The sequence below is a fragment of the Sphaeramia orbicularis genome, chromosome 9 (assembly GCF_902148855.1).
Source record: "Sphaeramia orbicularis chromosome 9, fSphaOr1.1, whole genome shotgun sequence".
Lineage (NCBI taxonomy): Eukaryota > Metazoa > Chordata > Actinopteri > Kurtiformes > Apogonidae > Sphaeramia > Sphaeramia orbicularis.
This window is the reverse complement of record NC_043965.1, coordinates 35,485,621-35,510,193: the sequence shown is the minus strand read 5'-3', so window position 1 is coordinate 35,510,193 and position 24,573 is coordinate 35,485,621. Positions and strand designations below refer to the sequence as shown.

Here is a 24,573-nt window from a genome sequence, read left to right as displayed (position 1 = left end):
CAAACTGCACACTTCATTCATTGACTTTTGGTGTGTCATTTAGTGCTTTTACTCAAAGATTTTCACTTTACTAACCTTTTTGTATTGTGTCTCGTCACAGTTGTGCAGCTGCTGTCCATGGTGCTGATACAAACATTGAATGAACGTAAACACTGCCATCCAGCGGCAAAATGTGCGACGTACAGTTTAATATAGGAACAAAACAAACCTATGGTGTTTGTTTCTACCCGAGGCTCAAACAGCGGTGCACCTCCGACGCTAGTATTTTGCTTTTGACATTTTCGTCACATTGTATCATTGATGCGGATTTAGTAAGTAAGACAATTTAGTATTTTAGCTTATGTTATGAGACTTGTTGTATTTATACGCTCCTTTTGTTCAAGAACTGTTGAAAATACAGGTTTTAACCAAATTTGTGAAGTGACACTTTGCTACAACCGACAGCTGATTTAGCTTTAGCTTTATTCTCTGGGGATGCTAAGAAATGAACTTAAAATATTTATTTGAATAAATTTTCGTTTTATAAAATGTGGAACCGTTTGCTACCCAACGTAATCAAACGCCTTTCTCTTTAATATCGACTTTAATTGTAGCTTCAGTCGTATACGCTTGGTACAGGTAAGAGACAGGAGTTAGCTTAATACAGGATTTAGCATATTACTGCTGGTCTACACCTGTTTGCGTCATCGACATCAAGAAAGTAGTCGTCTTAATTAGTTTGATTGCGTCTAATTTTACACCGAAATAGTTGTAGAAATTGTACCTTCTTATATTTCATGTTAATTGGACATTTGTAGATACTGTGTGATTTCATGTCTTTCCTTAAATATATTAATAGTTGTTTCATTCTTTATCCTGCTCTTGGTCAGGTTAATCTAATAAAAACAGATTTTATTCTCAGTTAGACAATAATAATAGTGGTCATTATACATTATAAACATTGAACATCACTATCAAGCAATAAGATATTGTATTATGTCAGTTAAAAGTTGTTTCATCCTACTTAATTTCAGTGTTTCTTATGTAAGTACTCAATTATCAGCAACTTAAAAGTAAAAGGCTTAATGACACAATCTCATGCACCTTTTAATGATATTTCACACTAAGCAGGATGGCTATACTTGCACTTGACAGAATTATAAGCTATACTGAAAGGCTGCCACTGGTTCTTAAATGAATTATATACTGTCTTCCTCCAGGTCCTGCCTGACTCATTCCCCTTACTACTTAGCTCTTTCATGTTATCAAGCCAATGGACTGACCTCAACTGGAGATGCTGCTAAAAGATCTTCCCAGAGAGGCCCTGCTGCGGCCTCTATCCAGGGGTGAAGTAGTTGGAATGCTGTTGAGGCTTACTATTTTCGGGGCGGCTACCTACTACAGCATTAAATGGGTAGTCGAAGCTATGGACCCTACACATAAACAAAAGAATCAAGCCAAGAAAAGGGTAAGAAAGTACAGCAAAGATAATGTAACTGCAGAACTGTGGTGTGCATTCAGTACTGATTTAACTGTGAGGTGAAGATGTAGTTTTTTATTTGTTCATATTTTCTGCAATCAGTAAACAGATACGATCAAGTAGATAAAAATACTGATTTGTGTGCTCATTTTATGTATACTGTCTTTGCATTAACCAGTATGTCTTAAGATTAGGGCTGCATCTTTTCTCTTTAGGCAGAACAGCTGATGAAAAGGATCGGCGTGGAGGGGGTCAGCCTCACAGAGTATGAGATGAACATTGCATCTCACCTCGTCGATCCACAAACAATGAAGGTGACATTTTCAGCCCTGAGCCTGTGTTGTTAAGATTACTTTATCTTTTAGAACTGTACTCATGGTACTTTGTTTTCTTGCAGGTCACCTGGAGAGATATAGCTGGACTGGATGATATAATAAATGAGCTTCAAGACACAGTCATCCTGCCTTTCCAGAAAAGACACCTTTTGGCTGGATCCAAACTCTTTCAACCTCCGAAAGGTACCATCTATTCTGTATTGTTATGTCCAATTATATACTGTTTACAGGCCAACAACCAGACTGTATTGAAGTGTTAACACATATTAAATATTTTGTATCATACAATGCTTTTGTAAACAACTAATGCTTAAATTTAATATTTATTGCTTATACATTGAAATATGAATACTGTCTGAAACAGACATATGTAATGTAAGCAAGATAATTATAGTTTTGCAGTTTAATTTTGCTAACTCTGCTTTCACAAAATAAAGTTTAAACTTGATATTTTGCGGCACGCGAAAAGAAGTCAGATTAATTTTCCAAGTATGCACACATAAACAAGGAATTTGACACTTTAGCCTATTTTTCTTTAGAATATATGTATAGAACAAAAATACAAAGCCTATGGTAAAAAAAGAAGGCTTGTCTTTCTGCTGAATGAATTATCTATCTATCTAAAAATTATATATTGTATGTGTGTATATATATATATATATATATATATATATATGTGTGTGTGTGTGTGTGTATATATATATATATATATATATATATATAATGTTTTTCTGTTTTTTACAAATATAAATAAGTTGAATACAACAGCAACATAAACTACACATGTGCACATAAATGTTTTTGTGAGTCTTAGAACTGTATGCTCTGAAAAAAAAAAAAAAAGAAATTTCATATCAGCCAATATCACAAAGTATTAGTGAAAGATGTACAGTTAGGCTCCTAAAACTTGATCATTTCCATTATTTAATTCCAAATCCACTGCAGGCCCACATTTTTGAACTACACAGCTAATATATTGTGGCTATATTTTTTGTCATCATCTCAATTTTAGAAGCCAGTAAACTCTGTTAGAAGTTGTTTGAAGCCTTTTATGAGTTGTGTGTGAACCAGTCTCTTTTGTATAAATGCTAGAAAGTTAGCCAATGAATTATGCTTTCTTCTAGGACTTTGTGCCAGAAAATCATCTGATTAATCCTTGGCATGATTAAAGCGGATAATCACATTTTAAAAAATGCGTACTTTTTTTATGGTTTGACTCAAAGCTTTGTGCAGAGGATGAGTCAACCTCTACAATTAGCTGCTTTGGGAATCTTGTTCCTTTGTGATTCTCCAAGCTTTATTTTTTTTAATCACATAACTTGTAATAAAGAATGTTTGTAGAACGGACTCCTAGAGCTGGGCCAATTTTTCACTTGTACAAGTGTTAAAACAAAGGACGTCAGAAAAAGTTTGAAAAATCCTTCTGAAAGCTGCCAATAGTGAGTCATATGTTCTCATAAAACTAAAACAATACCTCGGTTCAGTTTTATGTAGGAGGTCTTTCCCTTAGAAACACATTTATGATTTATAGCCCTGGTATTTCTGAAAACTTGAAATGGTACCAGATGCCATTCTCTACCATACAACTGTTGTTCAGACTTATAAACAATAAAACATTACAGATACATATTTAGATTTTATTCTTGCAGGTGTTTTATTGTTTGGTCCTCCGGGATGTGGGAAGACCATGATCGCTAAGGCAACAGCCAGAGCCTCAGGCTGCAAGTTTATCAACCTCCAGGCCTCCACGCTGACAGACATGTGGTATGGTGAATCACAGAAGCTGACTGCTGCCGTCTTCTCATTGGCTGTAAAAATCCAGCCCTGCATCATTTTCATTGATGAGATTGGTGAGTGTACCTAACAGAAAATCAATATCACCTCATGACATTTAGCATTTTAATATTTGAAACCAGTGTAGTAACTAATTGGGTAGCAGCTCTATAAAGTTTTCACAGATTGCTGCTTCTGAAATTGCCATATTTAATCATAAAGCCCCTTCCATTATGATGGTGCAGAATGACATAACAGGCAGCAATCCGTTTTTTATTAAAAAGGCATATCAGACTAATATATAAGGAAACCAGTCTTATCCTTCTTATAACCCAAACTAAATTCAGACCATTAGCCTCAGTCTATCAAGCAAATGAGTTTTGTCTAAGTGCTGTCTCTTTCGCGCTCCTTTATTTTAGAGTCATTTTTGAGGAACCGCTCCAGCCTAGACCACGAAGCTACAGCCATGATGAAGGCCCAGTTCATGAGCCTATGGGACGGCCTTGATACATCCTCAACCACTCAGGTATCTGTCTTTTTCCATGTCTCCAGGGTAAAAAGACAAGACTAGAATGCTAGAAAGCCATTATGTACCTGGCAGGTGTTTCACAGCAGACTCATTTACTGTGTCTCACAACTAGGTGATGGTTATGGGAGCTACAAACAGGCCACAAGATGTGGATCCAGCCATTCTCCGCAGGATGCCAACCACTTTTCATGTGGGCTTACCGGTAAGATCTTCACACACAAGCACATACATTGTGTCTGTTGACTCGAAATGTATACACAGTGTATAAACTATATTTTAGAAGATTTATGTTCATTATGGAGGTGTATAAAAGGGCTTCCTGTTGTATTTCTACTTTCAAATATTTTTAAAAAATTACCAAAATATATCATTAGAGTGTTGAGAATAAAGAGCTGTGAAGTTATGTCAAAGACGTCAATGTATTGGATTGTAGAGATATGAAGTGAATCTGTTCACAGTGACAGACCAGAGATTTATGTGACCACTAGAGGAAGTAGTGAGACACTCTGACAGACTCACAGCTTGTGGAAAACTAACACCATGGGGCCTTTGATCAAAATGTCAGGAAGTGATGAGAGGAGATAAGATGGGAACTACTAACCTTTAGAGTCAAAGAAAGAGAAAAAGAAGAAGCACTGTTTTCACCACTAGATACAGCTCTAAATGAAAAGAGTGAAGTTAGATTTTTTTTATTTTAATGGAGAACACTTGATACCAAAGTACAGATGTGTGTAAACAATGGGGTTTATAATTATTCAGTGAATGATACAGTCTGTGGATACATAGTCTTGATTCAGTGGTGGATTGGATAGCTGTTTGTCTGTTCTGCTGTGTAACTTACTCTGCTGTTGTGTGTTTGGAATACCAGTACAATATATAACCCCTTCAAATGTCTTATTTCAGAGATGCATGAGGATGCAGACATTGTAATTAAATCATGCTGCCGCTGGACATTTACATCTCGACATGTACATTTAGTCCCTCAGATACTTCCATTGAAAAGATGCAGTTGTAATCAATATAAGGAGAGTTCAAGTTACTTGACTACATTTGTTAATTGAGGAAAAAGAGCCATGTGCAATACTGTTGAAAACTAAGAATGGGAGTCATTGAGATGCATCAAAAATTGTAAACAAGTGAGTCATAATGGAATCAAATCATGAGACCAGTGAAGATTCATACTCCCTTATCTTGAATTTCACTGTAGTTTTTCAGACTTTTAGGACAATAAGCTTGTCATATGTGTGTCCAATTCCAGTTTGATCCTTTTAAGTGTCCTATTTCTTATTAAGAAAAGCTGTCATCTCTTTCTTTTTCTAGAACACAAGACAAAGGCAGGACATCCTGAGGCTAATTTTAGCAGGAGAAAATGTAAGATGGGATTCCTTTTCATTGAGGGTGGCTGTGAAAAAGATAATTCTCTTCTTTGCTGTCATCTGTCATTTTCAGAGACCATTTCACACCTGTATTTTCACTGTCAAATCACATTAAAATAACTAATCACCCATAAGCAGTTGGCACTTGATTGGCAGCTAGAAAAAGCAGCCAGAGACCACCAACAGCCTTTCATTCTCCTAACTGTATATCCTGCTTCCCCTTGTTCAGCTGAGCAATGCCATAAATCTCAAGGACATCGCTGAGAAGACAGAAGGCTATTCCGGCAGTGACCTCCGGGAGCTTTGCCGTGATGCCGCCATGTATCGAGTCCGAGACTACGTCCGTAAGGAGCAGATGAGGCAGATCGCACAGCAGCTGCAGGACAGCGAGGAGGAGGAGGAAAAGTATGATTCATTTTCAGACACCCACAACTTTCAGAGCTGTGATTTCTTCCGAGCGTCTTTTTATATAATTACAATACCTGCCTTTTAAAGTTTGACGTTTGAAGTGTGGGATTGTGTGCTATCAGTATTATGTTTGATGCCTATGTGTTTTTCTCTCACTTCAAACTTAAACATTCTCACAAATTATTTATTTCAGTTTTCTGTACAAAACACTTTAGACTTTTTGCAACACAGAGCAGGATTTAAAGGAAGGGGCATTAAATGTTGTAGGGATTGTTATAAAACATGGATGCATGTTCATGGATTTCAAACAATCAGTTGCATTCAAATAATTTTATATTCATCATCTTTTCAGAATTCAGTATGTCATTACACTGGGGGATGTAAAAGTATCTAATCTTTTATAAAGGCGAAGCATCACATTGGTTTAAATTGGTTTTCAGCTGTTGCTAAGTGACTGCTGCAACATCTCAGAGGAGGGCATTGTTTCTAAAAGAAAAATATTTTTTACTTTTCAGCACTCCGAGCACTAAACCCGTAGCTGAGCTCTTAACAATCTTGATACCAAGCAACCACAATCTTTTTCAAGAGGCACTGCCGGAACATTCACAAAAGAACCCTGTGTGAGCGTCGACTGGCACCAGAACTCATCTGTTCTACCTCTAGTCCCATCAGATCCACTGACCAACCATTACTATCCATCCATCCCACACCATCTTAAAATCCAAAGGGGACCAGGTCTCAGAACAATTAGATATTCCATTTATGTATTTATTTTTACACATGTTCTCTAGAAGACAGCAAAACTGATGCAACAGTCATAAATACTTAGATAATCTTATCTTTTAAAAGACCTGTACCTACACATTACAAAATCAATAAGGCATGGATGCTGCAAGTGAGCTGTGCGGTGATTCTCCTACACTTCTTATATCTGCTGGAGCATAAGTCAGAGTATTACCTACAGTAAATTGCTTTGGGCACTGACACATGTACTGGTGTTGGTAGCAAAGACCGCATAATACAAAGAACACATTTACGCTCCAATACTATCTAAGGGTCCACAGTAGTCTGAAGTTTGCCAGAAACAATGGTTTGTCTGAGTGTAGCTTGTATACAGGTTTATCTACTGTTATTATCCACTGTTTGGCCATCTACAGACCAAAATCTAAAGTACGTCCAAATGTTTTTTTTAGATTCTGCGAAGGGTAACTTACAAAGTCCAGCTCTGTAGCTGTATTGAGCAGTGCAGCCTTTTGATTGTTATTCTAATGTAAGGAGGGCCACATTCTGGCTTTGTGTTTTTTTTTCTTCTTGCGTTATGATGTTATCTAAATAATATATAATAATACAAGTGTGTTGACCCGGGGGGAACCACAGGTTCTAGATGTGGTCATTTTTTTTCTGGGCTGACTTTTGGGAAAAGATGTTGGTCTATATTTTATAAGTACTGACATAAAAATTGTTTGGTAAATCATTCTTTAAAATTCAAATGACAATTAACATATTAATACCAATATCTAGGGACTGATGTTAGTAAATGCGTCGTTCCTGTTTTTAACTTCGTTTCCCATCAGGCAGTGCAGTACTGAGCTTCCCGTCAACTGTCATGGGCATAGCAACGTGATTGTAAGGCTATTGTATTTAAAAATTACTAATATCTTCCAAAACATTAGTCCTATCAACTTGCCTAGATATTTAATGTGGAGATGGGACTGTTCTTTAACTGTAGGTACCAAATTGGCCAGTTAAAAACATCTCAGTTTCACAGAATCGTGCAGATACATACACACACACACACACACACACAGGAAGATGCTCTGAGACCTTCCAGTATTATGATATACTAGTTTGTGACCTGTGGAGAACCATGGGTTGTAGAGGTGGTAGTTTTTATGCTGGGGAGAGCAGACTTTTGGGAAAAGATGTTAGTCTATATTTTTTAAGTAGTGACATAAAAATAGTTTGGCAAGTCATTCTTGAAAATGTAAACAACAATTAATTTCCAGTATTATTACCCAGGCGCACTTGTAGAGTGAAATTATGAGGTACACACGAAGGACACGGACGTAGGTGGGAGGTGAATAGTTCGTAAGATTGGGGGGGGGGATTACCAGGACGTACCTTACTATATCTTTCTCTACATATACATATATATATATATCAGTCTATCTCTCTTTCTCTCTGTCTCTCAAATGTCAGTCAGGCCATATGGCTGCAGGTGCCAATGTTAATACCGCTATGTCGGGACTGCAGGAGTAAATGCAGCATTCCTTTTTTTAACTTCATTTCCCGTCATGCAGCGTGGTACTGCGCTTTCGTGATTGTAAGGCTATTGTATTCCAAAATGACTAATATCTCCGAAAATATTGGTCCTATCAACTTGCCGAGACATTTAGTGTGGAGATGGAACTATTCCTCAACTGTAGGTACCAAACTGGCCAAGTAAAATCACCTCAATTTGTCAGAATCGTGCCATTATACACACACACACACACACACACACAGATGCTCTGAGACCTTCCAGTATTATGATGTAGATGTTGTCCCTTTAAAGCACACAGTAAACATTTGTTATTTTCAAAAGTGCTTATAGGTAAACTCACTTGACGATTTTTACTCATGAGCATGACCTTTGACCTCTTGTGTTTACTGCTTCAGACCCGTAGATGAGGAGAGGTTGCGGCCAGTCACCCAGCTGGACCTCCTCTTTGGCCTCGACAAGATGAACGAGTCTAAACGTGCTACAGCCTCCATGTTACCCAGCATCTCAGAGGTTCCCCTGGATTGAATACCAGCCGTACAGCACCAATAACAAACCCATCGCTCTCCACTTTTGTCCAACTGGCCTCAAAGAGACTCCTCCACAGAGAGGTGCAGTTGGATAAGCCATTAGCCAAACATTGCAAGGGTTGTTCTGAGCATGCTCACTTTCAGCACACTCCTGTTACATATTAGAATATTTTTCAGAAATCTGCAGCTACAGTTCTATTGGAGTAAGTGGACTGTAACAATTATATGCGTTTTATTTTATCGTGTCAAAACCAAGTTCTTACCTCACCACAGGGATATGGTGTATTCGTCCATTCATTTCTGAAGGAACTAAAGGGATAAAGTCCCCGGGGTCATAAGTTTCAGACCAGTGTGGTTCGCTGCTTGATTTGCATATCAGTTTTTTGTCCAAACGTGTAACTAAATATTTGGAATTTCAATCATTCTCAAGTGGCATTATCCAAGCACATTGGAAGAAAGGCATATCCTTGGCAAACTGGTGTTGTTAATCACAAGGTTTTTCTGCAAATCACTCCAGCCGTTTCCTAACAGCTAAGAAATTGCTGTTTCAATTACAGCAATATCAGTAGAATCGAAGAATCGAACATTATCCTGTACGTAAATCACTGTGTCTAAACATCAAAGAGGAAAATAATGAAAAGCTCCGTCTTCTTCACATTGTTGATTTCTCCTGCCAGATTGACTGACAGTGGCAGCTCTAATGAAAATGACAGGGCTGTGATCATTGTTTGTGCCAAATTATCCACGCATTTGTTTGAATTCTAAGAGTCTTTGGTTTTTCAAAATGCAGGAACAAGCTGACAGAAATTGCAGAAGTATAACACGACCTGTTATCAGTTATGTCTGAGAGCGTTCAGTTAGTGCTTCCAGACAAAGGCAGGTTTCGCAACATGCAAATGTCAAGTGGAAAAATAGTTACCACTTAAACTGTTCAAGAGAAACTGCAGTGGAATTTATCTGAATCTGTAGCAACAGTAAAATATGCTGTTATAACCTTTTATAAACCCTGTGACTAAATTGCTGAAAAAAAAAAAAAAAAAAAAGCTCAACTTTCAACTGCTCTTTTATAAATGTCAAGCTGTTTATAAATTTGGCAGCAAAATGTATTAGAGTTGAAGTCTTTAAAGAAGTGAACGATGGCAGTGATTTCAGTCTGTGCTGCTTTGTGAAATTCTTGGAACGTAAGCAAAATGATTACAAACTATAGGTTATTCTTTTGTTATTGTGTTCCCACTGTTGGAGCAATTTAGCACAGATGAGTTTTTATTTATATCATGGTTGTTGTGACATTATTATTTGTGAATCCCTGTTAAGTTTTATGTTTCACTCATGAAAACAGAGTGACAGCTGCAACACAACTGTCACTTTTATTTTCACTTCACTGCAGCAGTGACTTTAAAATTATTCAGATACTTAGAGTTGACTGTCAGAATGTCAGGTGGAGGCTGTTGTGATGTGCTTTTCTTCCCTCCCTCTGTCTGAAAAGCCTCATTATTTACCATATGGTCTCAACATGTGTTCATGGATCTGTTTGGGGGTCTCTCAACCTTTGTACCACACAGAACACACTTGTCAGAAATGACCACATGGTGGCACTGTAGCTTCACTGCTCTTCTACAGAGGCACGCTGTGAAGCCTCAGATACAGATGGGTGACAAAGGAAGGACCTGATGGATGGTCCTGGATGACAGCACCCCCCCATCCATAGGGCATAAATGGTCAGTTAACGGCTTGACAAGTACGCTAATTAAATTGAACAGCTATGGGAGATTTTGTACCATTGTGTTTGATCACACTCCACCTCCATCATCAAACCACCAAATGAGGGAATATCTTTGGAAGAATGCTGTTCATCCCTCCAGTTGAAACCGCAGACTTGTAGAATCAGTGCCAAGGAGCACTGAAGCTGTTCTTCCCAATTCCTGTGTAACACATTACATCGGTTTTCCCTTTAATTTATCGCCCGTCTGCATGTACTGCTCACATTTAGAGCAGCTTTATGGGATTAGGAGGGGTAATGAATTAGGGAACCCTGCATGCTAGCTTGTGTCTCCCTTATTGGTTTATTTAGCAATATTTAGACATCTGCTCTCATTAGAGCACCTCAGGTGACAGTTAAAGGTCAAAACATTGCCAAGTAAACAAATATGTGTCACAGTTACTGCAGCTTACAGGTATCAGTTCCCCTTATTGGAGAGAGGTAGTGCTTCTGTAAACGCTGCCCTACAGTAGTGACAGCACTCATTTATCCATAATGTTTCAGATGCGAAGTATATAAAAAGTGTCCATTTGCTGTTATTGTACAGTATGATGTTGAGTTCTGTACTATGTGTTAAATGGTATTGATGTAAAGTGTGTTTCTGAATCACACTGGAGATAAGATGTCCTCTTTTCGCCGGTGAAATGTTACCTCACTTACTTCTGCATGAATTTCAACAAGCTTGCCATCGTCTTGTCCCTGTTTATCATGAATGTAACAAATAGCATAATTCACAGTAGATAAAGTCCAGCCTGTTCACCAATAGTAAAAACAACATTCTGATTTTTATATGCGATATGTATTTACTGTTGAATACCAGTATGAGTGGCTGTCTTCTGTTTGTAACTGGTCCAGCTTTTGCCAACAGGTCCTGTACCCTTTAGGCATGCATTAATAAGCCATTCTTGGCCAAACTCAAGCTCATACTTTCTCCACTCAGTTGATATTTGCTTGAGCTCTACTTCTGGTATTCAACTACAGCCTTGCATTGCTAATAAGCCCTCTTTTAATGACTCGCTGACAGCCAAACAATTTTGAGGTTATGGTCTGAGTTTTTAATAGACGTCTGGCAAAGTGCTTTAAGGTCATGAATTGTAGAGGTAGCAACTCATGAGGGTTATGCAAAACCATGTTAAATAATTGAGAAACCTCAAGAATTGGCAGGTGTTCATATTGCAGTGCAGTTTGATAGTGGTAAAGACTCAGCCTCTACACCAACATCTAATCTCTGTGTTAGGAACATTGTCTTGATCTGCTCACTTACACTGCATTTCTATTATTTATTTGTTTTAATATTGTGACATTTTTATTTATTGTTAATTAATTCAGACTTGGACCTTAATGTTATTACATGTTTCATTCATTTTTTTTGATAATAAATGATCGAGATCGCCTGCATCCTGTGTAGCCTTTTACTACCTTCTTTCCCACTTAAAGTATTCTATAAGAATGCAAAATTGTACAGCCACGTTATGCAGTATACATACTGAGTGATTAAGCTCAATTTTCCTTGCCTATTTAAGTAATTGTCAATGTGTCTGGCATTAAGAAGAAGATAAAAATGCCCAGCAGAGTATACAAAGGGAAGTTAAATATGTGGTTCAAAACTCAACTTATATTGAATGCTTACGTTGTAAATTAAAGGTCCATTATTAATTCATACAGGACTGTGACAGCCAAACAGTTAAGAAATTATGCTCTGAGTATTTTCCAAACAAAAATAAATACATTAAACAACTTTTTCAGCTCAATACCAAAATATTTTGTCTCTTCCAGATCCAAATTTCCAAAAATACATCACAAATTGCTGTCATATCTACATTTTTACACATTCCACCGACAAAATAATCCTGACTAAATGAAATTTGGCTAACATACAGTATTAGGACGTTGATCACAGATATATTAACACTCACTTCTAACATGGACTGATACTAACACCACTGCCAGCAAGTAATAGACACATAAAACAGAATATTTAAATACTATCATACACAAACATATGACAGAGTGACTTTTATGCTGCAAAACATCATATCTGAAGTCTCTTTTTTTGTGCATGTTTTACATCATACATTTGTATTGTACCATATTTTATTACTGAGACTAGTACTTTGTATTTCATATGGGCTTTATATGTAGTCAACACTTACAAACCCTCTTCTTCTATTTTAATCAGGTAAATTAATTCACATATTTTATGGTTATTGTATCTTACTTGTGTATTTGGTGAGCTCCATGACCCATTTTGGGTCCTGAATCTAAATTTGTGGAAGGCAGATACAGTATTAGTATAAGCTTAACATATAACCTCTTATCTATATTCTTTTCTTAAGCAGGGGAATCTTTAATGTAGTATGTATTAGCTTCTTTTGTGGCAGTAACCTTGCTCCACTGTTACAACACTAGAAAATACTCTATTTAATGTAGTCTTGTGATGCTAAATCACAATTCAGTCTGTGTCATGAAGGGCTGACAGTGGGTGAAGTCAACATTTACTCACAGGAAAAGGTCTATTTTTCTCGACATAAAGGCACTGCTGCACATCCCATATCTACATGCCACACATGCATACAGCAGCTTACTCACCAGCATTCATGACGACAAAACAGTGTTCAGCTCAAGGTCAGTCCAAGCCCATTCATCTTATGTAAAACTCAGAGTGTGTATGAGATTTGGGATTTCCACACGAACTATGTATTTTAACAGAGACACATATTTATTTAGGGCTTAAGTGATGGTAATAAGTGCGGATAAATGTTGTTGCCTGTGGTATGGAAAGACAGTGATATTTACACTTCACCCTTTAATGAGTCAAAGTCTAGAGTGTTTTCCTCCAAATAAGTTCTGCAAGGATGCATGTCTGATCTTTGACTCAGACTCATTGATTAGTTATTCATAAAGCTATTGATGAGTTATTCATGAAAAGGGAGGGAGAGTGAAAGTCTGTATTTCAACTCTTTTCAATTAGAGGACAGCTCCCAGTCAATAAACATGATGGAGGGATGCTCTCCCCGGCAGCACAGCTGGCTGGAGATGTCAAAGACTTCCCATGGAGAGGAGAGTTCAGACGCACATACATTCACTTTTGTTGGTACAGCAGCTCTCAGTGCTGGTCTGACGGGCTCAACCTTTTTTCCATCAGATAGGAGAGCTGGAGAGAGTGTATAATGGCCTCACTCTGCTCTGTGACAGTCTTCTAAAAGCCTCAGTGCCATCGGACATGATCGAGCAAGCACAGAGAAATCAGCAGCAGCTGTTATCCCTGCCATATTTCTCAGCAGGATATCCTGTTGCCTGCTGATGCTTAGGGTTTTATAGCCAGTGCAGATAACTCACAGAGCCAAATTACATAAGCATGAGTGTCAAGTAGGATTCAGTGAGTCCTAGAAAGACGCATGTTGGTGAAAGGGCACTGTTTATTTACTGTTGTAAGAAATGTTGACCACAGTTTTATTTTAGAAATTTGTGCTCATTTAATCATAATATAAGATTAGATGTATTTTGGAAGGATTCATGTCATAACTTATTCATTATTTGTCATTAAATTTCTTATTCTGCATATGTAGATTTGGGAGCTGTGTTACAGTACATCTTGTATACCTCATAATAAGCCTAAGACGCGACAGAGATTAATGTTCAGGGCTTATTATTTTGCATCAAACTTTAACCCATACAGACTCAAACATCCACTGGCGACCAAAATCATTCACTTACATAAAATGTTTAATACCTGTTGATCCACTAATCCCATCAATACATGTAAATAATTGGTGTAAAATGCAGTTTGTCATCTTTTTGTAAGACAAAATAATCTTTTTCTTCAGTTTTATCTGTTTTGGATATAACCCTCAACTTTAATCTGAGCTTTAATGAACATCTCCATGATCAGTACATTAAATATAGGAAATACTTGATTTTCACTTATGTTTGCACAATGCAGAGAATAATATTAGAGTAAATGGTGATAAATCCGTTAAGAAAGGTTAAATATAGAGGAAAATTCATTTGGGAACTGACACAAAAACAGCACTGGGTCTTTATGTGGTGAAAACAGAATTTACCGTCCCCTCATCCCCAAGTTTTTTCCTATGACCCTGATTTTTTTTTTTTTTTTTTTAGCTGCAGTGCATGGTAAAGCTATTGACAATAAATCCTAATATTATCTAACAGATGTCTAACCCTGGAATAATGAAACCATCATTTTAACAATATGTGCTGCTACAATTCATTTAAATGTGAATTCCTTACATTTTACATTTTTTCACAATTTTATAAAGTTGATGATTTGTGAGGAAGTTATATTAATGCATTTGGTGCAGAGGTAAATAGTTGTAGTCAGACTAAACCTCCTTTTGTCAAAATAGCAGCTATTCAGGAGTAAGAGATCAACTGACTTTGGCTTTGTGTTTTGGCAATTGTTCAGCAATGCTTTTAAGGAGGTTTTGAGAGGCCAACACTGGTAGAATTTTCCAAACCTCCACTAAACCAAGTGAAAATGCAAAAAATAACCTTCACTGTACCAGTAGTATCCAACACCCCCTGTGTGTTAAGTGGTTATTGAATAATGATGGATGGATTGAACATGATCTCATTGACACTGACTGCACTGAACTGTGTGTAAATCATCACTGTGCTTGCTTTCATGGTGTTTTCATGCAGACTTCTTGTATTCATAGAGTCATTAAAGCAACCTCATCTCTCGGCAACAGCGCTTATTTTGGTGAAACCGTACCACAGTAAAAACCAATGACACAACCTGGAAAAGCCCTGTTCACCTTTTTCTTGGATGCTGTAATGCAGTGACAGAGACAATGGGGCAATTCAAGTGTTGACATCATATTAATAAGCCTTTACAAATCAACTACACTGTGTGATCTCGTCAGTTTTATAACCTATCATCTTTTATTGAGGTTCCAAGACAAGCCTTTATTGAGGAAACACACCCTTCTTTTTTGCAAAACCAGTCTTAACCCTTTCATGCATAGTGGTCACTACAGTGGACAGTTATTCAAAGCTGTTCTATTATATATTCATGGGTTTTGTTGTTTTAGTTGCATATCCGCCAACACAGTGGACACTTATGCATCATCTCATTCAGTGCAATTCATACTGTTACTGTAACTTTGCTGTTCTTAATAACCCTGATCTGCACAAACATGTTTCAGTGTAAATCAATTGCTAATTGATATTAGACTGTAATTAACAGGTTTTTTTTGTTTGTTTGTTTTTTGCATATTATCTCCATGAAGTCAATAATAACTAGGATTAGAGTATGTTAAAACGTGAGAAAACAATAGATTAGCAGCATTAAAAACGTTTTTATTACATAGTTTTCCTTATCACTTTCTGATATTAGGTTTTAAATACATGTTTCTTTGCTTTAAAAATTAAATGTATGGTGTCCAGCGCTGAGTGGACATGTTTGTAACAAAAAAAAAAAAAAGAAAAACTCAATCGTATTGATTTTTTTCATGCCTAAAGAGGGGTAGGATTAAATAAGTTTATACTTCTTCTTATTCCTTTTTGATCATGCAAAATTCAGACTTGCACGTACTTGAACATAGATTCTGTTCATTTAAATGTTGTTTTGTTTTTGTCTTATTTTGTTTTGTGTTTGTTTTATTTTGTTTCTTTGCATGTTCGAAATAAATAAAATAAAATAAAATAAAATAAATAAAAACACTCAGGAAAAATATCTTGGCTGAGGTTCTTATAATTCATGCACGAAAGGGTTAAAGTGACAATCTACAGAATGTGTTAGCATTTAGTGATGAAGTAAACAAAACATACATTTGTCTGCAAGTTAAAAATGAGTAAATACTTCACACATTCTACTTTGCTTTTAAGATACTGATTACTGTAAAGAGCTATGGGGTTTGTATTGTCACTATTAAGTTGAATGTAATTTGATGTTTACACATGCTGCCTTCTGCGTGATAGGCTCCCAGGCACCATGATGCATGATAAGAAAGTGAGACACAGGACTCGCCAGCTCCCTAGAGAGGTAGTTGTCTGTTGTCTGCCTACCTGCAGCGATTTTGAGTTGAGTAATCCACTGTCTGCGTGCTGCAGAGACAACCAAGGCAGCTTAGACTGAGTCATCAGCTGTAATCCAATGGTTAACAACTTGAATTTAGTTACTGTTGTGAATGTTGTAGCCTGTCACTGCAGAAATGTAAGAGTAATTGCCTTGAATTTTTCCTCCTGTAACCAGCCTTTGTTTATAAAGAGATGTCATAAATCACTGGAACTGAGCTGTGGTGTTGCATGAATAAAACACCCGATGGCAGACAGCGTATAAGTATTTGTGGTTTTCTTATTGTTTTTTTTTTCTTTTCAGAAGTTACAGACCAACAACTTCCACAATAATAAGTAGTCTAAGTTCAGCTAACCAGGTTTTTTTTTTTTTTTATCCAGCTTTTTCCAGCCCTTGTTGCATCACACCTAACCAGATGGAAGGCCAACTTGGGGAAGAGGCTCCTCCATTAGCAGATGTAATTGGAGTGTCTGATGGCCGCAGCACAGAGGATGAAAGGTAATCAGAAGGTGTGTTCCTGTCAGAGTAGGTGTTAAGAGAGGGGTCAGCTCTCAGGGCTTACCTTAGCTGTCAGCGCGCATGAATTCTTGGACTGAGAGCTCTCCAAAATCAGAGGCATGGCTTGTAATTTTTAGTGAGTAGAGAGAAAAACTGTCGTGGAAGCCATATGTGTGCATGTGTCATTCAAGGATGAGCTTTCGACCGTCACTCACAACTCTAAGACATGTATACGTATGTTATTTAAATGTATTTATGCATTTATGAATTTTTCTTCGGGCTCTGGATGCAGTTATGGTCTGCAGCATAGTGTGACTCATTTGCATCCAAATGTATGGCAAATGTTAACGAAAGTCTCAAAGAATCATGCAAAAGAAAATGGAAATGTATACTTGGTTCAATCCATTACTCTAATGTTAATGTTAATATTAAGCTTGTTCTTCAGCATCATTGCCCTCATGGTTTGTGTAGTAATGATAGTGGTTCTGAGCTGCAGATTTTAAGTGGCGTTTGACAAAAAACCTGAAGTTGGCTGGCATCATTTGAGGCTAGAATCAAACCACTGGTCTGTAGTAAACTCCTGTTTGTGTAGCTCCTTATACATGGTTGCCTTGCTGTTTTCTAATATGACATTAATGTTTGTTTCTTGTATTAAGTCAGTGAATGTTGTGGTCTCTTTGGTCCATATGGGCAGGCACGTATAATGGTTCTATAAATGGGTTTCTGTTACACTTATTCGTATGTATCTTTAATAAAACACTAACTTCACCTTATACACTATACACGTTATACAGTATGACATAATGGTTTAATTACAGAAGCTTTAAATGCACCAGGTAAGCAATGACATTTTGCTGTAGCATTAATTATGAAAACTACCATTACGTGGTATAAACTGTTCGTACTTATACATTCATTATGCTTCATTTATATTACAAAGCAGGTTGTGTTATCTCCCATATGGATCACAGATTATCCTGTTGGTTGAGCATATTTTCTGAGTAGTGACTATATCTTGGAAACAAATAGATGGCTGGCTGCCGGCTATCTCGCTACAGAATGTCCAGTCATTACCAACCAACCATTAAGTGTGTTTTGTAGTGATTCAGCCATTAGGTTTGTGCTCCTCTGTGACTGTCAGAGACTAAAATCTGCTGCTCCAGTTGTTATGCAAATGCGTCGTGTCCCTTCTTACCTTGCTTCACTGTTTCGTTAAGTGTGTGCCCAGCTTTAAAGCCTGTGTTTGGGTCATTTGGGGTTTTTTGGTTAAGGGGATAATAACTGTAGTGTGCACTTCCACATTTTAGACAGAAATGTGCCTTCACACTGGATGCCACCTGCTGTAAAACAGAAAAATGAAAATCTGGAAAAGGAAAAGGAGTAGAAGTGCAAAAGGACTTGTCTTTATAGATGCAAATGGATCATTATGAAATAATGAAAACACAGCTCTTATTGTTCTTATTTTTTAATAATTATACACTAATGAACACACAATTATGGGACTATACTCATTACCTCTAATAGAAAATAATGACCCTAGTTGAAGATTCTACACTGAATCCAAATGGGAGGATGGATCTAGACTCAATTAGAGGCAAAATACTACATCACAGGAAAGGTTTGGTTTCTTTGTTTCTCAGTTTTTCTTCTTTAGTGCAAGTTGAAGAAATCAGGCAATTATTTTAACAATGACAAATATTTTAGAAATGGTGTGGAAGAACATTTAAAACAATTATAATGATTACAAAAAAATCAACTTTGTGTAAAAAAAAAAAAAGTTTATTGAAATTATATTTATTGCATTATAAATTGTATATGCCTGTAAAGGTCAAATTAAATCTTTTTAAGTATAATTGAGATTGTGATTAATGAAGTGTATAAATAGGAATAAAAAAATAGGATCATAAAAAGTAGGAATAAATAGAGGAATGTGTCTTAAAACGAAATTATTCCAACTTTATGGGCAACAGTGTATTATGATTTTTGTCATGATCATTTTGTTGCCCAGCCCAGAAGTCATGATTTTAGTTTTGAAGGAAGGAAAATGTTCTTCTGTAAGAAGTAATACTTACACACCACCACTATGCAGTTAGAGAGACTCATTTATTTTTAATACAGGCAGTTTTAATGCATAAAGACCCAGTGATACTTTTGTGTCAGTTCCCAAATAAATGTTTCTCTCTATTGAACCTGTCTTAAGTGATGTATCACCATTTTTAAATAAAATGATCCTCTCTGTTTTGCATTTTTCATTGTGAATCCTGTATTTAATTTCCTATTTTTAATTTAGACGTTCATGAAAACTCAGTAAATTCAAAGGTTATTATATCAAAACAGAGAAAAATGAGGACAAAGGGACTTTTTCAGCAAAATGCATAATTAACTGAACATAAACCAAGTGCGTCCATCCACTGTCACTGATCGAACTCCATGGGTTTTACTGGTGAATCAATGTTGTAGAAGATGACAGTGTTTCCATGTTCACTACAGAGCCTCTGAACGTCCAAATGGGTCACATGTGATGACCATGAAAAGATGAAAAACTGCATTGTACACCAATTATTTACATGTATTGATAGGATTAGTGGATGAACAGTTGTTAAACATTTTAGATCAATAGATGCTTGTAGTCACCAGTGGAGGTTTGGGTCTTTATGGGTTAAAACAGTATATTTTTCATATCAAATATAAGTGACCATATTTCACTGAAACCTTGCAAATGCCAAACATATTCTCTAAACACTCAGCCACAGGGGACTTAGCATTATATGCAACTGATTCTATTGTAATTATAAATAATTGAATGCCTTTTTTTCTAGTCTCTCATATCGCTTATCTCATTATAAACTTGGCAGGGTTGCATTTAATTTCAGAATGTGCTTTTACATTGTATCCTTAACTCAAGAGGTATCAGGTCTCTTGAACGCTGATTCTGGTGTTTTCAGTGACTTTCTATCATTTCCGAGCGAGAGCAACATTATTCATAATTCGTCCCAGATTATGCCACCATCTGTATTTAAAGGACTTCATTATGCGAAGACAAATAATAGCATCATAATTCTGATGAGGTAAAAAAAAAAAAGCTGAAAGTTCATCGCTGTACACAAAAACTTGCTCTTCACAAATGCTTACACATGTACTGCATCGCACATTCCAAAGTTCGCCAGTCATGTCAAGAGGCGGGTGGTGCTGCTGCAGCTCACAATACCAATAAAGGGAGGACAAAAGCATGGCATCCACTGAAGAGAGCGGAGATGGGATAATGATCGCTAATTAATCATGCACTGGGGTCATGCAGCTCATCTCTTTACCACCCACACAGGAGCAGGAGGGAATGACTCACTTCCAGCTGAAGGCTCCACACAGGAGGCTGCTGAATAAAGTGAGACATTGGTTTCACAGCAAGATGCCTTTTATTAGTCTCAGCCAGTGTTGCAAATGTGTGAGCAGCTCTGGGAAAAAGGTTATTTATGCATGTCCAATCATTTATTAATTAACGCACATGTATATTAACAGAATCCTTGTATTACCTGTTTATCTCTTACATAAATTCACACTTAGGACACTGACTTGACTCACAATATAAAAACAACAGATTACTATTAAGCATCAGAGGCAGCGTCTTTGCTTCTTTCAAACGTCGATATTTCCATGCATTTTCTTCCACATCAAGCTACTGTATAAAAAGTTTTGCCCTAACTTTATGCAATTTTTAAACGCTGTAATTACCTTTTCTTTTCTTATTGTTTTCTTCTCTTTTACTGCTACCCGACTGGTAGCCTGACATTTGATTGCTGTGAAGTGCTTTCATAACTGCTGACAGTTTGACAGGCCCTGTGGTTGGCTGACTGGCCCACACCTTCACCAGTGAAATAGCAGGAATGAAATAGACAATTGTAGAACAGAAATAGATTTGACAGGACCCATTGGCTTTGCATTTTGTAACATTTTGACTTCATGGCACCGCAGTGAAAGACAAGTAATAGCCGAGGTTTTATGTAATGACAACAAGCTGCGATGAATCTTCAGCAGCTTCCAAACACAGTGTAATAACAAAACCTGGTGTCCGCCGCATAAGAATGAGCTGTTAGGGAAGCTACAGCATCCCATTATGTATATCAAAGCAGTTTTGCAGTGTCTCCCATCTTTAACAATAACATTCAAAGGTGCAGTCATTACACTTTCATGCAGTGATTGAACCTGGATGAGTACAGCCATGCTCAATAAGAGGGAGATTTTTAGAACAACTTCAAGTAGGTAGAACAACTGATGAATATTCAGATAAGCACTTGAAAGGGATTTTAGAGGAAGGGGTGGCAAACACTGCACCAGTTGTTTATGACACTGGTTGCTGAATATGTATTTTTCTATCATTAGCAAATGTTTGCTATCATACAGCTGTGATGTTAATACTGGAATATGCTCATGGTTAAAAAAAGAAGATTTTAATGGTGACTTTACATTTGTAGAGGCTGCAAGTCAGTCTGGGTCATTTTCAATTATGTACAGACACATAGAAGTCTATGCTTTTAAGGTTATAAAGTAAGTACTGTTGTTGGTTCCAGTTAATTAGGACTGCAGGTCTGAAAACCAATCTTTAACCTTTATGTTTTTGTTTATGAAGTATGTAATGTAACTGTGTGTTTTCATACTTCAATTGAAGCTTTGGTGGGCAAATTGTCATCACAACCTTTGAGCGCAATGTTATTAAAGAGGGATGAGAGGAAAGCAGGCTTCTGCATCTTCAGAGGAAGATGAGTATCCTCTTTTAGATCACTTTCAAAGGTTTATTCTCTATCATAACACTTGTGTATTTTCCTGTTTCTTTTGGTCCTATTTTTTTATTCTCACAAGCTGAGTTCACTGTTTTAATCTTAGTGGTGGTACTGTTTTTTTAATCAACCCACTGCTTTTGTACTATATCGTTAGTGTTTTAATTGTAGGTTGTAATCTTCCTTTCTTCATGTTTTCTTATTATTTTTTTCTCTACACAACTTTACTCTTATGCTTCACTTAATTGCAGAGGGAATAATGTACTTTTTATTCCATTATATTTGTCTGGCAGCTTTATTAACTAGTTCATTTTCTCATTACAATTTTGTTATACCATTCGTGTCCAAATGTGTTGATTATAAATGCTGTGATGTGATAAATTGAAAGTTTAAGTGTTGAAAACTGCACTTCCTGGTAGAGGAGGGGCAGGACCTGGTCGCACCTATTAGGCCACACCCAACCCTTTAAGAGGCCTGGATCAGAGTCCTTGATAACAGTCACAACACTTCCATAGACTCCCGTTGTCAAAGAAATATGCACCTTCTTCCGGGTCATGGAGGGGCCAATAGTTCCAAACATTGAGTGTAACGCAAGTCGGAACACATTCATTTCTATGGCAGCTGATCTAGCAACTCCAGCGGTAAGTTAATAAGATATCATCATCTTTCAAATTATCGAGTGTGTGTCCTGTATCAGTGGACATTCATGTTGTAAATTCAGTTCTCTGTTGTTAGGGTTAGGGTTTGTACAAATGTATTTCATAAACACCTGGTACAGTCAACTGTCAGCTGTAGTTTGCTAGCTGACTTGGCCAGCTGTTGAAAATTAACCGCTATAACCACAAATTATGGAGTTTTTAAGATAAGGTAACGTTATCGGTAGGTTTCATTTTAGTTGTTTTGCTGAACCTGGTGGTTAAGTGTGTCAGCTGAGGTAATGTGTTAATGAGGAGGAGAGTTACTGTAGAGATGAGCTCTGCCAATGAAAGTTCATTAAAGTTATTATTCATGAGTTAAAGGACGAAGAACTTCTGTCACTTGGTGTTTGTAAGATCTGACACATCCTATAAGAATACTGTTGAGTTTGCTAATGCTGGGTTTTTAATGAGTTTAGTGTCTGTGCTAACGCTAACATGCTAAGTTAGCCGCTATGCTCTCCTCTGGTTAATGTCGTATTGTGTGTGTTATCAGAGCAGAGCTTGGCAGACACACAATGTTCTCAGCTAACCACTGTGTTCTGCTTGTACCACAGTCCTATAATAGTAAAACTTAAAATGGTAAATTGTTCATCTCCTTACAAGTACAGTACAGCTGCAGAATGAATGAACTTGCAAAAAGTTAGCACCACTCATGTAAGTAGCCTACCCAAGCTAACACCAACCTTTCCCCCCAAATTTTAAGTTTTCAAAGTCATAAATGCAGTCCTTTCAGTGGTCAACCCCACTACTCAAAAGTATAACACACAACAGTACATACGGTAGTGACACAACGGTTGTGTGTCGTTTATTTTCAGATTTACCATGCTCACTGCTGTTTGTCCCATTAAATAACATGGGAGTGCTTAGTTTGTTTGAACCTATTCAGGCTTACGTGAACCACGTGATCACCGGAGCGGCGAAATCAAAGCATGTCATAACTCTCTTTATAGGACTCTAGCCTGGATCAGGCCCGGTTCAGCCTTTTCTTTTGACTGATGGAGCATGTGGCCTGTGGGACACTGATTTTAGCCCACTGGCTGGATCAGTAGATGCTTATTTGAGTGAGTTACAATAATTCAGTTGTTAATTTGATCAATTATTGTTTTTCCTTTAAGCTTTTCATCAATTTAACTCAGTCGTGTGGAAATCTGTCATGAATCCTACTCATAATTGTGATATAATCATCAAACTTAATCCCTGACCTCTTCCTATTTGACAATGTGCCAATGCAGAAGCTCAAAGTGTCTCAATTTTTGACAGGCCCTTTACATCATTCTACATTGTTTTTACTTTAAGTGTTCTAAATGAACAGTTTGACCCCTCTTGGATTCACTGGAAAACACACTGTAACAAAGCTGAAAACAGGATTGTCTTTCTCAGCTCATGTACAGTTGACTTTTTAGAGATATGTGGCTCTCACATGACAGTAGTGCTATGCAATGCAACAGACTCGAGATGATCCTATAAAAAATGTAAAAAAATATATATATAATGCACTAAAATATGATGCACTAGAATACCCACAGTATAAAGTAGTTCGAGTGATCTCAACCTCAAATATCTACAGCAGTGAAATGCAACATCCACATTAGTACAGCAGAATTGTTAATCCAAAAACATCTTATATAATAGTGTAAAACTGATTTACTGCACATTTAAAGTCCATTTTGCTGATAATACTCACTTACTCTTGTTTTTCTGAAGAGAATTTTTATATGCGTCTGGAATTAGTACTTTTTTATTAAAGGATTTGAATATTTTGCCAGAATGATTAGAGGTAATAAGCAGAAAAAATACTGAATCGTGTGTTAGAAAACTGCAGATAATCCTTCTGACCTTTGGCATCACTTTAGGTGCAAAATGTAAAGATTGTACAATACCTCAGACCTTATAAATCTATGAATTCAAAGCTCATTTTCAGGTGTCATCGCAACTATAATCCTTTTAAACCTAATACTTTCTGCATGAGCTGAGATATTTGCAGTACTTTGCACTGTCCCTGTGTCTACAACTTTTACTTCCTCCTTTGCCTGGTGTTCATGCAGAATAATTGGGCTAAATGAAATCCTGTGAGCTCTCCTCAGTTCTGCCAGTTTTGCTGACAAAGATCAAAATACTTCCTAATGTAATGTAGGT

The 24,573-nt window shown here is 36.9% G+C and overlaps 1 protein-coding gene across 4 annotated transcripts; it reads left to right on the top strand.

Moving 5' to 3' along the window:
• The first annotated feature begins 209 nt into the window (after nt 1-209).
• Nucleotides 210-11,827, top strand: LOC115425906 (ATPase family AAA domain-containing protein 1-A-like). Of its 4 annotated transcripts, none has more exons than XM_030143763.1 (10): nt 210-311; nt 1,200-1,447; nt 1,675-1,773; nt 1,857-1,977; nt 3,444-3,644; nt 3,987-4,093; nt 4,209-4,298; nt 5,417-5,467; nt 5,702-5,877; nt 8,539-11,827. In XM_030143763.1, exons 2-10 carry the CDS (start codon nt 1,274-1,276, stop codon nt 8,666-8,668), a joined length of 1,149 nt encoding a protein of 382 aa, XP_029999623.1. In that variant the 5' UTR covers nt 210-311; nt 1,200-1,273; the 3' UTR covers nt 8,669-11,827. The 4 variants fall into 4 exon arrangements, with proteins under 4 accessions (XP_029999623.1, XP_029999624.1, XP_029999625.1 ...); XM_030143764.1 differs by having other exon boundaries at nt 236-315; XM_030143765.1 differs by having other exon boundaries at nt 252-315; nt 1,232-1,447.
• Nucleotides 11,828-24,573: the final 12,746 nt, after the last annotated feature.

Coding starts and splice junctions, on each gene's coding strand:
- LOC115425906 (XM_030143763.1), top strand. CDS start 1,274: ATGCTGCTAAAAGATCTTCCCAGAGAGGCCCTGCTGCGGCCTCTATCC. Junction 1,774..1,856: donor TCGATCCACAAACAATGAAG/GTGACATTTTCA, acceptor GTTTTCTTGCAG/GTCACCTGGAGAGATATAGC. Junction 4,299..5,416: donor CTTTTCATGTGGGCTTACCG/GTAAGATCTTCA, acceptor TTCTTTTTCTAG/AACACAAGACAAAGGCAGGA.